At 36.5% G+C, this 13387-nt stretch overlaps 1 protein-coding gene across 2 annotated transcripts in view; it reads left to right on the forward strand.

Moving 5' to 3' along the window:
* Positions 1 to 12961, forward strand: part of SAMTOR (S-adenosylmethionine sensor upstream of mTORC1) — a 37075-nt gene extending 24114 nt beyond the window's left edge. Inside the window, exons 4-6 of one of the 2 annotated variants that reach the window (XR_015258557.1) lie at positions 5510 to 5624; positions 9611 to 11948; positions 12665 to 12961. Coding sequence is in view for 1 of the 2 variants with exons in the window: in XM_086747679.1 (XP_086603805.1) it covers positions 5510 to 5624; positions 9611 to 10240 (745 nt within the window). In the remaining variant the exon portion in view is untranslated. Of the gene's footprint in view, positions 1 to 5509; positions 5625 to 9610 lie in introns of both variants that reach the window. The other variant, XM_086747679.1, reaches the window with a different exon arrangement.
* The last annotated feature ends 426 nt before the right edge of the window (positions 12962 to 13387 follow it).

Below are 13387 nucleotides of genomic sequence, written 5' to 3' on the forward strand. Positions count from 1 at the left end.
AGAAGTATCTATGTCATGGTACATTTTGGTGGATGCCATAAAAAAAAATTGCTTGAGAATGACAATTTAGTCATCTTCATTTAAGTGTTAAAGCAATTTCATTTTTGTACATCATTGGTGTGCAATACAATTTTATATTAAACCTTGAGGTGAAATACGGGAGACGTTAATTAAGTTAGATTCTAATGGCTGTTGAGAAGTCAATTGCTTATGTAAGTACTAAGTGCCAAATGTAAATATCAGAGTACTTAAAACTTTCTCTTCATAAATAATTGCAGAGAAACTCTTGATTCCAATTATACACTTCAAAAGCAATTTTGAATTATAACCCTTAATTTTAAATGTGCTAGCTTTCTCATGACTGGCTCTGCAGAAGTTGTGGTATCCTTGAGGTATTTTCCTAACAACAGTTTTAATTCTGTTTTTTGACCTTCACTCAAGTAAGAATTTTATTTTTGGCATACAGGAGTAGCTTTATAATTTCAGTTACAGTCCCACCCTCCTCTTTTTTTCCTAAATAACATAGGTCATATTTGTGGCTATTCCATGTGTGATGGAAATAATTTAATTTTTTACAAGTATAAAGGAATAATGAATGCATAAACATATCATAATGATAATGTTACACTTACGCTACACTTGACTTGGTTCATAGTCTTTATAGACCAGTTCCTACAACTGTTTGCAATACTGTTTTTTCTGTTCCGTGAAGAGATTTTCCTCATTGTTGTAGCATGTCTTCTGTGATCAGCACTTACTTTAAGTTAAATATAGTATTAGTTAGGAAAGGCAGGAGCATCTTACTAATGTTATTAGCAAAGTGTCTGTCCCTACCAGCTGGCATCTTTTGTGGTTTCTCAGGCTTGTAAAATAATTCGCAAAAGGCATAAAGATCCCAAATGCGTATCTAGTTGAATAGTAACATGCAAAATGAAAACATTTTCCCCATTGTTGTTCTATTATGACAAGACAAAACAGATGCTTCCAAAATGAAGCTACTAGCTTCTCATAAGCTGACTTTCCCTACCAACTCCTCTCTTTAGTGCTCACTTTGCTAAGTCAGCCTCAAAATGAATACCTGTTGTTAATGATGTCACTTACCTGGACAGCACCTGGTTGAATAGGAGGCGCATTTTTAAGGAGGCTGTCAAGAGCTGCAGTCCATTTAATAAAGTTCTTGAAATAAAAAAAAAAGTGTGGGATATATTTAAAATGCACTTATTTCCCAAGTTATGTGCACTTCTTTACCAGTTCCTGATCTTTAGCTATTCACACTTTGATTTTCTGCCTGTACAGTATTGGAGAACTGTGGATTAAAGATATGCTTGGGGATTATCTGCAGTAGCAAAGTACTTCCCTTGCTTTTAATGTTGCTTTGACTGAAAATCATTAGGAAAGAGGAGGTTGAAGGGTAATTGTCAATTAATTCAGCAAGACTACATTTCTAACAAAGTCATTGGTTCACTGGATCATTTATTGTCACCTACATTACAGTTATATTCTCACTGAGGAATCTGATTTAAGAGTTACAGTGCTGAAAAGTAGGTATCTGAACCAATGGTCTTCAGACCATCTGAATTGGTGGTCTGTACTCTCAGTATATGTTCGGTGACCGAATCTAAGTGCTTCTGAAGAGCTTCAAAATTATTTCAAGCACCTAACTATCAGTTCCTACTGATAACTGGCAGCCTGAGAATTGCTACTGAGTGATTTAATTGTGCCTGTTTTCTGAGAGGCAGCAAAACCTGACAAGCAACAGGAAGTCAAGACACAAGTAAGCATCTGAGTCTCTGCTACTTTTAAGGTTTCAAAGTACATTTGCATTGCACTTAGACTACAAGGTTCCTTGGATGTGACACACCTATCACAGTGAATTTGCCCTATATCAAATACCTTAGATCTGGTGTCCGTTAGTGTAGAAGAGAGTCTCTGGCTTTTGCTCAGCTTGGAATCCAGAGCTGTAGCTTTCCAGAAGTGTGCTCCAATGCTGTAGTAGCCTGAGGCTGTGTCCCTCTTCACCCAGTCAAAAATAATGCTGCAGCCAAGAATGCAGGTTTTGTAAGAGAGGACAGAATACATCACAGTGAGTTTTCACTGTATCATAGGTGAAGTAGGCTCTCCTGGACATTAGACATTTCTGGGTTGTGCTGCTTAATTTTAATCTGTACAAGTATTTCATCAAACACTTTAAATGGAAAATGTTAAGATCTCTAGAGGCTGTCACTCTTTAGGGGAAGTTTTCTCTGCACTGTAGAGTCACATTCCCTCTTGTGTTTCCTGTGGTCCCACATGTCTTCTATTCTTTTGCTGTTACCATTGACCTCTTATGTAGAACACAAGCGTATGTACAGGCATACATTTTTGTGTTTGAATGAGAAAGAATCTGCCATTAGTGTCTCTGTTTGCTAGACGAGGAGATGTGCTGGTCTAAGAAATCTCATACTAGAAGAAGACACTACTTGACTTCAGCTCATGTTTGTGATTTATGGACAGTAAGATCTGAATGGTCCCGCTGCGCTATTCAGATTCCTGTTGTGCAGATTACATTGTGATTGGCATCCAAGCTGGGAAAAAAAATTGTTGCTATCATCTGCATTCTGAAATCTCACTCAGCACTGACTGACTTACAGGGTAGCTGGTAACATGTGTGGTTTTAACATAAAGATAATTGTTGCACTATTTGCCTTGGTGATGCTGATATTTTGACAGAAATATCCCCTGGATATCTTCTATTCCATGTAGCAGCAAAATCTTTACACTAGGCGTTATTCTTCTGCTGAATGCAGCAAGAGATCTTCTCTTGCCTCTCCAGCATCCTCTCTGTGGCAGATCACTGGGAATTCAGAAGTAGCAAAGAGAGCCCAGATCTCTCTATTGCTGCTTAAAGATTTTTTTTTTTTTCTGCAGTATTTCTTACTGCTTTGTTGTTGCTATGAGTACAGCAATGGCTTTTTTGGACTCCGTTGGCCCTGCAGATCTGTTTCTAAATGTTTTTGCAGTTATCTGTCTCTCTAGGGCTGAATCTTTCCCAGAAAGATGACAAATTATATTCTGGAGAAGCCAATTAGATTGGCTACAGAAACTTGAAGAAAAAAGCAACATTTGCTTGCTGAAAAGTTATCTTCCTCCTCACTGTGAATTCCCTGTGAAAGCTGTGAGTTCATGTTTGTTTGCCTCTATTAATGGATTCTGGGTATTCTAAGATCGTACAAATCATGTTGGAAATTTTTATATGTAGCCCTGTAAATGATCCCGTAGAAAGAGCTCAAACTGTTGTGTGCTAGTAGTGCTGTATATTTTCTCTTCTTTTATATATGTGGATGCACTCATCAAGTTGTTTTAAGAACAAGCAGATGTAAAGTCTGTTCTAGTGGACTTGAAAAGAATTGTTTAACTCCAGCATTTACTAGTTTGTTGCAATTGCAAAGAAAGAATAACAGCAGGGGCCTTCAAGTTCAGAATGCAAGGAAAATAAAAAATGAAAGAACAATGTCTTTGATTGTAGGATGTGTTCAAGAGCTGAGTCCTTGATATTAGTGATAACTGAGTGCAACATTCAAATTATAATTCTTTAAAGAGGGACAGCGTTATCAGGTTAGATAAATGAAGTACCAGGACAAGGCAAAACCTTTAAATGATGACAAGATAGCTGACTGCCAGTGTTTCTGTACAGGTGCATTGATCTTACCTGATGCTACATTATATATACTGGTAACTGCCTAATCTTTTTTTAGTCATGAAGAAAATGCCTCTGGTTGCAAACTTGAAGACCACAAATGTTCCTTTAGACATTGGTCAAGGAGACTGTCCCTTGGAAGATAAGAATGTTTTCAGAGGCAAGGCAGCAGTTATTAACCTCAAAAGTTGTCAGGCACCTTTTCTTCTTTTCTTTTTAAAACTATATATTTCACTTAAAGAAAAGAGTGATGATGTCTTTGTCATCATACAGGCATTTCAGATTGGTTTTGTGGCTGGTCATAGATGATGTCAGAGTTTCCCAGTAAAAGGCCAGTGTCATCTGCCAGCTTCTAGCATATTTTCTGCTGTACTATAATGGGAGCTTCCACCAGACAGTACAAGAATGTCCTCTTTGTTTCTTCAGTCTGCTGTTTTCTTTTTGATCTCCCACTTCTCCAGTTTCTTTTACCCTAGGAAGTTTTGCAGTCTAGTTGGGACCATGATGGGCCAGTTATTCAGTGTGGGTTCGGTGGGGTTTGTGTTTTTTGTTTTGTTTTGTTTTTCTTTTTCCATCACATTTTTTGAAGGGTATATGTGTACCTCTGCAGCATTCTGGAACTAAAGTATGGAAATGTCTTCAGCAGTCTCTCAACTTGTTTCTGTCTGTCCTAGCAGTAAGTCATGATTTCTCAAGTTAATCCTCTTTTTTTTTTTCTTTTCTTTTTTTTTTCCTTTTGTTTTCTTTTTTTTTTTTTTTTTTTTCTTTTTTTTTAATCATTCACCTTTTGCTGTTTGGTAGCATAGTTAATTGGCCTTCTGGTCTGTAATTTCACCTTGAATAGTAGGGTCATCACACAGTGGCAGATATGAAGATAGATTTTTGGCTTCTTAAAATGTTCTCCAGAGTTCTTTCTGGATAAATCTTTATTTTTGGGTACTTCAGAAGTACTCTGATTAGGACTCTCTTTCCTAAACCAGATGGCTATCTTTGACTATTTCTCATTAAGTAGCTTTTGGATGCTCCAAAAGAAAACTTGATTGTGTGGAATGAAGTGGACTTTTTCCCCCAAGTAGTTTTGAGGGAATATTTCAATTCATCTAGACGTTTAGAATAACTTCCCTACAACTTAAGCAGCCAGTTTTTAAGTTTGTGGCTCTGCATGGATTGATCCAACTCTTTCACAGCATCCACTGAAAATAGAATTGGAGTGAACCTCCAGCATTCAAAAAAAATATTAGCTAACATAAAGCAAATAAAATACACTTTTTTTTTTTTTCCCAGGGAATAACCAAATGCTTTTATTTTTACATCTTTTTTGTTTACTTTGGAATACTGTTATGTGTTCTCTTGTCTTTATTAAACCAATTATGGCACTTGACTTCAGATGCCCTTTAGAACAGGACTGGCAAGTAGGTAGGTCATGGAGTGTTGTCAATTTCTCTTTTAAACTCCTGAAATTTTAACTCTGGTGACTTGTGTGACTTCAGCACCAGTAAATTCCACAAAAAGGTAAGTGAGAAACACAAAGCAATAGAGACTCACAAGGTGCCATTTTCATTTCTTTAGTTTCTTACTACAAGTACACAAGTTAATACTATTATTACAGCTGCTGTCAACATAAACTCTTCCACTTGAGAACCATCTGCTTTACTGATGGAGCTTGGTTCTTTAGGTATCTCAGCAATTCAAGTAAAGCATTGACTTCTGTTAGTCACTATGTGAGAAATTTCTCACTGTGAGAAATTTTTTGCATTAGTTATCTGAAATTGTAATTCAAAATATAGCTTCAAAAATAATATTTAATAAAACTGAATTCTTGCTGCTTCTCAGATTGCTCCACTCCTTGGGGAAGATCAGATTACTTGATGTTGGTAGCTGCTTTAATCCATTTCTGAAGTTTGAAGAATTTCTGACAGTTGGCATAGATATTGTTCCAGCTGTTGAGGTATGTAATGTTTGCTGAATTTAATATAAATTTGATTCTCAGATATTTTAAATGCTTCAAAATAACTATTAAAATAGCATGTTTAATACTTGAGTATGTATCCTAAATATCTGTGCTTTAAAAGGAACTGTGGCCCTCCTACTACATCCCTTCCCATGAACAGGCTTTTCTCTTAAATCTTGAAAAAAAAAATAGATTTTTATGACTTCAAAATGTAGTTGGAGAATTTTAGTAGTGATCCTTTAATGGCATTTCAGATGAGTCATTGCATCTTAAAAGGCATAAATAAAAATGGAGTGGGCTTATGCTTAGGCATGAACCTCTCAGGAGCTGCATTTGCTGACAGAAGGAAAAGATCAGTGATTGATTGTACTCGGTGAGTTTTTCTGGGGAGTTTTAGTGACCAGAATTGCATTGTAAGGGGGCTTTTCAGATTATTGCTACAAATATTATTGAAATTCTGCAATCCTGATGACAAATTTATCATCACTTTAAGGGTAAATTGCTTCATTTTAATTGTATTCTTTCATCTCTAGGTAATAAAGTTCTCAAATGTATTAATTCTGCTGTAATCATATGTTCTTTCTGTCTCTTGCTCTTGACCCAACTTTTGTCAGTCCTAATAGCATTTATCAACCAAGCAAAATGACAAAGTGGAATGAAAATTAAAATATACGGAAAGGAATGCATTTCTGACAGAAAACGGAAAAACCTTTGACCATACATGACATCTTGACTACTTACAGTTTAAAATCAGTGGCTTAAGGTAGCCCTCTCTAGAAATGCAGAGTGAGAAATGTACGAGTACAATAATGCAGTTAACTTGAAAGTAATGTTTTCTTATTTGCTGCAGTTTGGTTTACATGCATAGTATTTTTTTGTGGTCACCAGGTTTAGTCCACTAACACCTAATTTATATTTTTGCGTATACGCTTAGAGATAATTAAAGATATTCTTGAAAAAATCTGATTCTGATAAATTGCTTTTTAAAGCAAAGTTTCACCTGAAACACAAAAAAACTTTGAATGGACTCCATCTTGCGTAATTTGTCAAATTAGGCATCAGTTGCCCAAAGATGATTGCCTTCCACCACTTAAGAGGCTGTTGGGTATCTGCATAGGGCTGTCAGGCAAGACACAGGATGTAAAGGAGACGTATGCCACTGAAGTGGCAGCCTATGGCATCTAAAATGGCAATACATGGCAAGTAAGTTTACAGCTAAAATACATTTATTATGGGTGTCTATGTGGGATTCTAAGTTCCAATTATAGTCAGTGGAGATCTGTCAAAAATAGTGAACCTAAACGTCTGCTGTTTCACAGCAAGGTGAATTGTGTTCTGACCTTGTGGGCTGTATTGACCAACTCTCCAGTGACTATAATAGCAGCCAAGGCACCTGAGGTTACATGAGCTGAATCTAACCATTAATTTTGGGGTATGCATAGATAATATTTTGCTCCCTAGTCTATCATGCTGCTTTTGTAAGAAAATTACTTTTGTTCTCATGAAAATCAATTTAAATGTACAGTGACCAAAACAATTATTGGAACAGTCCCAGAAAGATGTAATGGAGGAATGTGAGTAATCCAGGCCAGACAACAAGAGAGGGAGTAGTCAGGTAGCTGCAATTTCTGTGTACTAACCAGTTTTTCAGGCTCTCCCAGTACAAGGGAATGATAGGATAATTGATTTCTTGTCATCTGACAAAGTTAGTACCATAGTTTGATGATAGGAAGTCTCCAGAGTGCTACTGTACAGACCAATAGTTACTATGAGGCCTGTCTTGCGCTCACCAGGTTCTCTTACTTCCATTCTCCTGGCTACTTTGGTGTGTTTGAGGGCACCTTGAAACCTAGCTAGCAAGCATTCTTGGAGTGACATGGAGTACGGTTTGTGCACTCAAACACCTCTGCTAGAATAAGCTTAGGCCCACCTCCAAAACAGTATTAATAAGCCCTGATGTATTTAAGGTGACTCTACTTTGAGCTGCATCAGCACCAGAACCTCATGAATAAATTTATCTTTAGGCCAGCAGTTGCCTGGGCTGATTTAAGATTTCAGAACAACAGCCAGAGGGTTCTTACGGTAGTTAATGTTGTCTTCTGACCTGAAAAATTTATCTGATAACTTAGTGGCAGAAGCTGAAAAGAGAAGAACTGGTAAAATCTTCTGATTTACCAGATCTTTTAGGTAAGATACTAACATACTTTGGCTTCTTAGGAAGTCAGATTCTTGAATAATGTTGAATAGAGGGTTAAATAATTCCTTCTTTAATAAAAATAGATTAATCCACTTTCTGAATATAGAAGTGCTTTGGATATAGACAAAGTAGTTGAGCCTCAGCTAGTTTGAGGAATAAGAAGGATGTAATTGTGGAAGAACTAGGAGAGGAACTGAAATGGTAGTTATATAATAAAAGAATTAATGTCTTTAGAATCTCTGTTTCATAGAGAGAGAATGTAACCTGTAGAGATATGAATATGGAAATACATTTCCATGAAAATGTTTTGTGTTTTGATGGGGAGGGGAACTGCACCAAGAAAAGATTAGTACTCTCTTTAGTTAGGTATTGTTCACTCATTGGGGTTTTTTTTGTGTCTTAGTGTCAGGTACGCTGAGAGAAACATGCAGTATTAGAAGCTAGGAGGAGGGAAACTGAGACTGGGATAAGCAGAACAGCTTTCTTCTTGACCCACTGTTTTTGGTAGCTATTCCTTCAAACCTTCTGTTTGTATCACAGATATTCCAGAGTACAAGTTTAATTTGTCTGCATAAGAAAAAAAAAATATTAAAAGATGGCAAAATTGGAATGAAGGGATGTCCTGGTTCTGGCTAGGATAGAGTTAATTTTCACCTGAGCTGGAAGAGGAACTGGAGCTGGTGGCACCTGTGGCTGGGGGACACAGCTGGAAGAGTTTACTAATGAGCCAATAGGTGGAATAGTCTACCCAAATTAGCCAAAGGGCTATTCCATCCCATGTGACATCATGCTCAGTATTATAAAGTGGGGACGGTGCTGAGGGGGAGGTTCTTGCTACTCAGGAGGCAGCTGGGCATCAGGATCCATAGTGAGCTGTTGTACTGTAAATTATGTACTTAAATATTTTCTATTATTTGTTGTTGTTGTTTTCCATATCTGTTTTCTTTTCCTCTGTTGTTCTCTTAAACTGTTTTTTATCTCAGCTCACAAGTTTTGCCTTCTTCTCTTTCCTGATTCTCCTCCGTGTCCCACTGTGGGGGAGTGGTGAGGGGAGAGTGAGTGAGAAACTGTGTGGTATTTTAGCTGCTGAGCAGGGCTAAACCATGGCAGTTTTTTCAGTGCCCAACGTGGGGCACGAACGGTTGAGATAACCACAGATCTGACCAGAGTGGCTTGAAACAAAATTTGTTATATACACTTATTATATCCATTATTAGTTGCTGGTCATGATGTTGCAGTGGTTGGTCATGTTGTTGTGTTATATACACTCTTATATGTACTATATATTCCCCATGGTGCTGTTTACCACCTCGGGAAAATGATGAGAATTATCATTTTGTTGTACTATGCAGTATCAATTTATGAGATGGTAACATCAATGGCCTTGAAGATAAGTTGGTATCTGTGTGTGGATGATTTCCCTGACTCTTTCACCTCCAGGGTAGCTACAACCGTTCTTGAGAACTTTGAATATCTTGGGGATATTCAAGCCAGCATGATGTTATTGCTCTGTCTCTTTAATGTGTCCTAGCTCTTGCTTAGGGTCACAAAAACACTTTTTAGGAATATCACCCAGAGATCTGCCCTGAGGCAGGAGAGCCGTGTGTGGCATGGCATGTAGGAGAATATGGGCAGGTATCTAGAGAACTTCTCGCCTCCCATGGTTTGGAATTTTAGTCCTGAACAACTAAAGTACCCTGATGAAGTGACAGAATATTTGAAGAAAAAATGCTCTTTAAACTAACCTTGATGTTCATTTGTTTTTCTGGTTTTCTTATTCCACCAGAGCGTTTACAAGTGTGACTTCTTAAATCTTCAAATTCAGCAACCTCTCCAACTGGCACAAGATGCTATAGATGCCTTTCTTAAGCAACTGAAAAATCCCATTGATTCTCTACCTGGAGAACTGTTCCATGTCGTCGTTTTCTCACTCCTCCTTTCTTACTTTCCGTCACCCTACCAACGATGGATATGCTGCAAGAAGGCACATGAACTTCTCGTATTAAATGGTTTATTGCTTGTGATAACTCCTGATTCATCTCATCAGAATCGCCGGGCTATGATGATGAAAAGCTGGAAAATTGCCATAGAGTCCTTGGGTTTTAAACGCTTCAAGTATTCCAAGTTTTCTCACATGCACCTGATGGCATTTAGGAAAACTTCCTTGCAGACAACAAGTGACTTAGTTAGCAGGAACTACCCAGGAATGTTGTATATCCCACAGGATTTCAACAGTATAGAGGATGAGGAATATTCCAACACTTCCTGCTATGTTCGATCAGATACCGAAGATGAACAGCTAGCTTACGGTTTTATGGAGCTACCTGATGCTCCTTATGACTCAGACTCTGGAGAAAGCCAGTCTAGTTCAATTCCTTTCTATGAGCTAGAAGATCCTATATTGCTTCTAAGTTAATGTAGTCGTCGAAATGCCCTTTCAGTCAAACCTCTTGCTTAACTAATTTTGCTATACTAACATGGGCTCAACACACAAGAAGTGTTTGCATAAAGAAAATGCAAAGGTTTACAGAGTTTGCTATTTTTTTCTACTTTTGAATTTTAAAATTTATTCTTGTATGAAAGTGAAAAAAATACAAGTTTTATGCAAATGACTCATGTCATAGCATAAATTGCTGTTACTTTCATTAGATTTGTATCACTAATTTTTTTTCCAGAAAGGTACCATTCTTTAGTGCTGTGAAGTGTGAATTCTATTTAATTTGTTAAATGTTGTTTCAATATTTTAACTCAATGTGGTTGAGCTTAAGGCACTGGAGTTGGTGGGCTTCTGAGAATTATGTAGGAAGAAATAATTTGCACTTTAATTAAATGTGCAGATAGGTTAAGACACTTGGTTACACATGTCCCTTCTTAATTATGGAACAAAACTTTTTCCAAAACTTGTTTCACTCTGGTTAAGCCTGGGCTGCAGAAACTGTAATGCTTGCACATTTGATTTTATGTTTATTGCAGCCCTCTTCAGATAACACCAAATCAAGATAACGCCAAAACACCGGAATATATTCATGCATAGTTATACATACGGTGTAATTTCATTGCATAAATAGTAGTTAGAGATGGGATTTCTCAAGAGGTTGTCCCCCCCAGAGGATTATGGTACGTCTAGACAATTATGTTTCACTTCAAAGCTGGAACATGTTTTTGAAATTTTACGAGTGTACAAGCACTAACATATATCAGTATTTCCCCAATGATGGTGTTCTGTATTTTCTTTAAACTGTGTTTTTTGGGGGACAGAGTGGGTTTTGTCATGTTTTAAAGTAAATTATGTACACATTTTAAAAACAAACAACTCTTTCTTTAACTGTCTTTCTAGACTTCCCAAGTTATATGGTAACTACAGACAGATTTTTGTAAAAAGGAACATAATTATCCAAGTTTTTCAAGGATACACATATTTGCACAAAGACATATTTTCAGGCCACATAAGTGAAGTTAACATACACTATTTGTTTGTTTACTTGGACCCAAAAATCTTCTGGTTAGTTAAATAAAAACTCCATAGCTGTATGGAAACTGGTCTGCACTGTAAGGAGATGGAACAGGAGTGTTTTACATTTGTTGAGTTTTTTAACTTCTGTGATAAATTTGTGAGGTTTTTCCAGGGAAAAAAAACCCAATTCTCTTCAGTGGTAAAAATAGAAGATTTGGTATTAGTTTTGCTTAGATTTCCCTCCATTTGAAAATGATGGCCAGAATGTTCATATTTGACTGTTAGGCTGTCAAATCTATATGTAAGTGCCTAATAATAAATGAGTTGAACTAGGTGCCACATCATGGTTTTAAGACTGACTTCAGAAACATGGTAGAAAATACTAATATATAGTTTCAGAGATGGTTGTGATTAAATATACCTTATACCATATTAATCTACCATGTTGTATTTATAATACAGAAGTTAACAGATAAACCGAAGTTGTAGTGTGGATTTCACACTGGTTGCTACAAAAATGCAACTTACCCCTTCCATTGAACTCTTGCACTTGAAGTGTCACTATTCGACCTACCTGTTTTTCTTTTACAACTGTTTCCCACAGAGTCATCCCGCATTGGTCCTGCTTACACACAGACATGAACTGGACTGTAATGCTTTATTCTTTAATGTAAGATTTTTGTGTCTCAATTCCTAAATTTAAAGCATCCCCTGATTCAAATTTGTTATTCCAACTGAATTATATAGTTATATACAAAACAATTATATTCTGATGTGTAAAAAATAAAAAAAAAAGTTTAGACATAAAGTATCATGGTTGACTTTTTAAATGTTTTTATAGGGAATACTTCTCTAATGAAATACACAATGGCTTCAAAATCAGCTATAAGTCAGTATTTGCATCTAATGCTTTACCACTTCACTTTCACCAAAATGTTTGTCAGTCAAAGCTTTGCTTCTTCCTAGTTAACCACTGACTCCAGCAGTGCTCATGTTAAAGCTAAAATCTTGGTGCTATAAATTCAGCTGCTTATGGAAACTTAAATCTGTGCATACTTCAAAGTGTACCTAAAATTTTAACTGATACGCCTTTTAAAAAAAAGTTACATACCAGCTAACATATATGTTGGTATTGCTTAATGTAAATTGGTTGGAGATTCATACAAAAAGCAATTCAGACCAAGATTTACACCCCCAAAATAGTTTAAAATATTAACATTTAAAATTTAAGCCTTTTTGGCAGGCTGGTGACTCCACCATATTTGTGGTATAGGGACCTGAGATTCATGACCTCATAACAGCTTGGTTTTCTTGCTGCTCATTCTAAATACCTGAAGTGTTCTTTTCTTTTTTCTTTTTTTTTTTTTTTTTTTTTTTCATTTACAGGGGACAGTAGATTGTAGTGGAGGAAAAAAGTGAGATTTACATACATACTTATACCTCCCTGAACAAAAAAAAAGTGGTGATATCAGGAGTTGTTAGTTGTTTGGCTTTGGTGCAAGAACAGTGTTTATAGGTTATGAAATATTTGAAAATTATGACTGTGCAAGATATCTGTTGTTCTTAAGGTGCTGGAGAAGAAAAGGAAAAAAAAGTGTATTTGCATTTCTGTTGTCTTTATGTCACTACTTTTTGTGAACAAAGCACACTTATTAAAAAAAAAATGAAAACCTTTTTAAAAAAGTTTCTTTGGGGTGGAGATGTCATTTTTTTCTTCCTGTGCAATTGGTTTATGCTGAAATCCAGTGAAACCAATGCATAGTTATCTTCCTTATTGTCAAGAAAATAGTTGTGTTGGGTTTATTTTATAAACAACTGATTTATAGTAAAGGTGTTAAATTTGGTACTTCAGTTTCAGCTTCTACATCTCAGTTGCAGTCTTTGCTTTACGGAAGGGTTTTTGGAGTTCCTCCAGCTGATAGTGCATCATGTTTCTTTGCCTGCCTGCTTAGGATACAACCACTTTCTAATACAGTTCATCTCTTCTCTGTCTAGATGTTCTTAATTTCTCCTCTGTCTCCCTGAAATATCTTTGCAGCACCCATTGTATGGTGGCCCTTTGAGGTCATTGCTGTATTTTTCTACATGGTGATTTTGAGTACTGGAGGT

This window comes from Chlamydotis macqueenii, chromosome 1 (assembly GCF_036417535.1).
Source record: "Chlamydotis macqueenii isolate bChlMac1 chromosome 1, bChlMac1.mat, whole genome shotgun sequence".
Taxonomy (NCBI): domain Eukaryota; kingdom Metazoa; phylum Chordata; class Aves; order Otidiformes; family Otididae; genus Chlamydotis; species Chlamydotis macqueenii.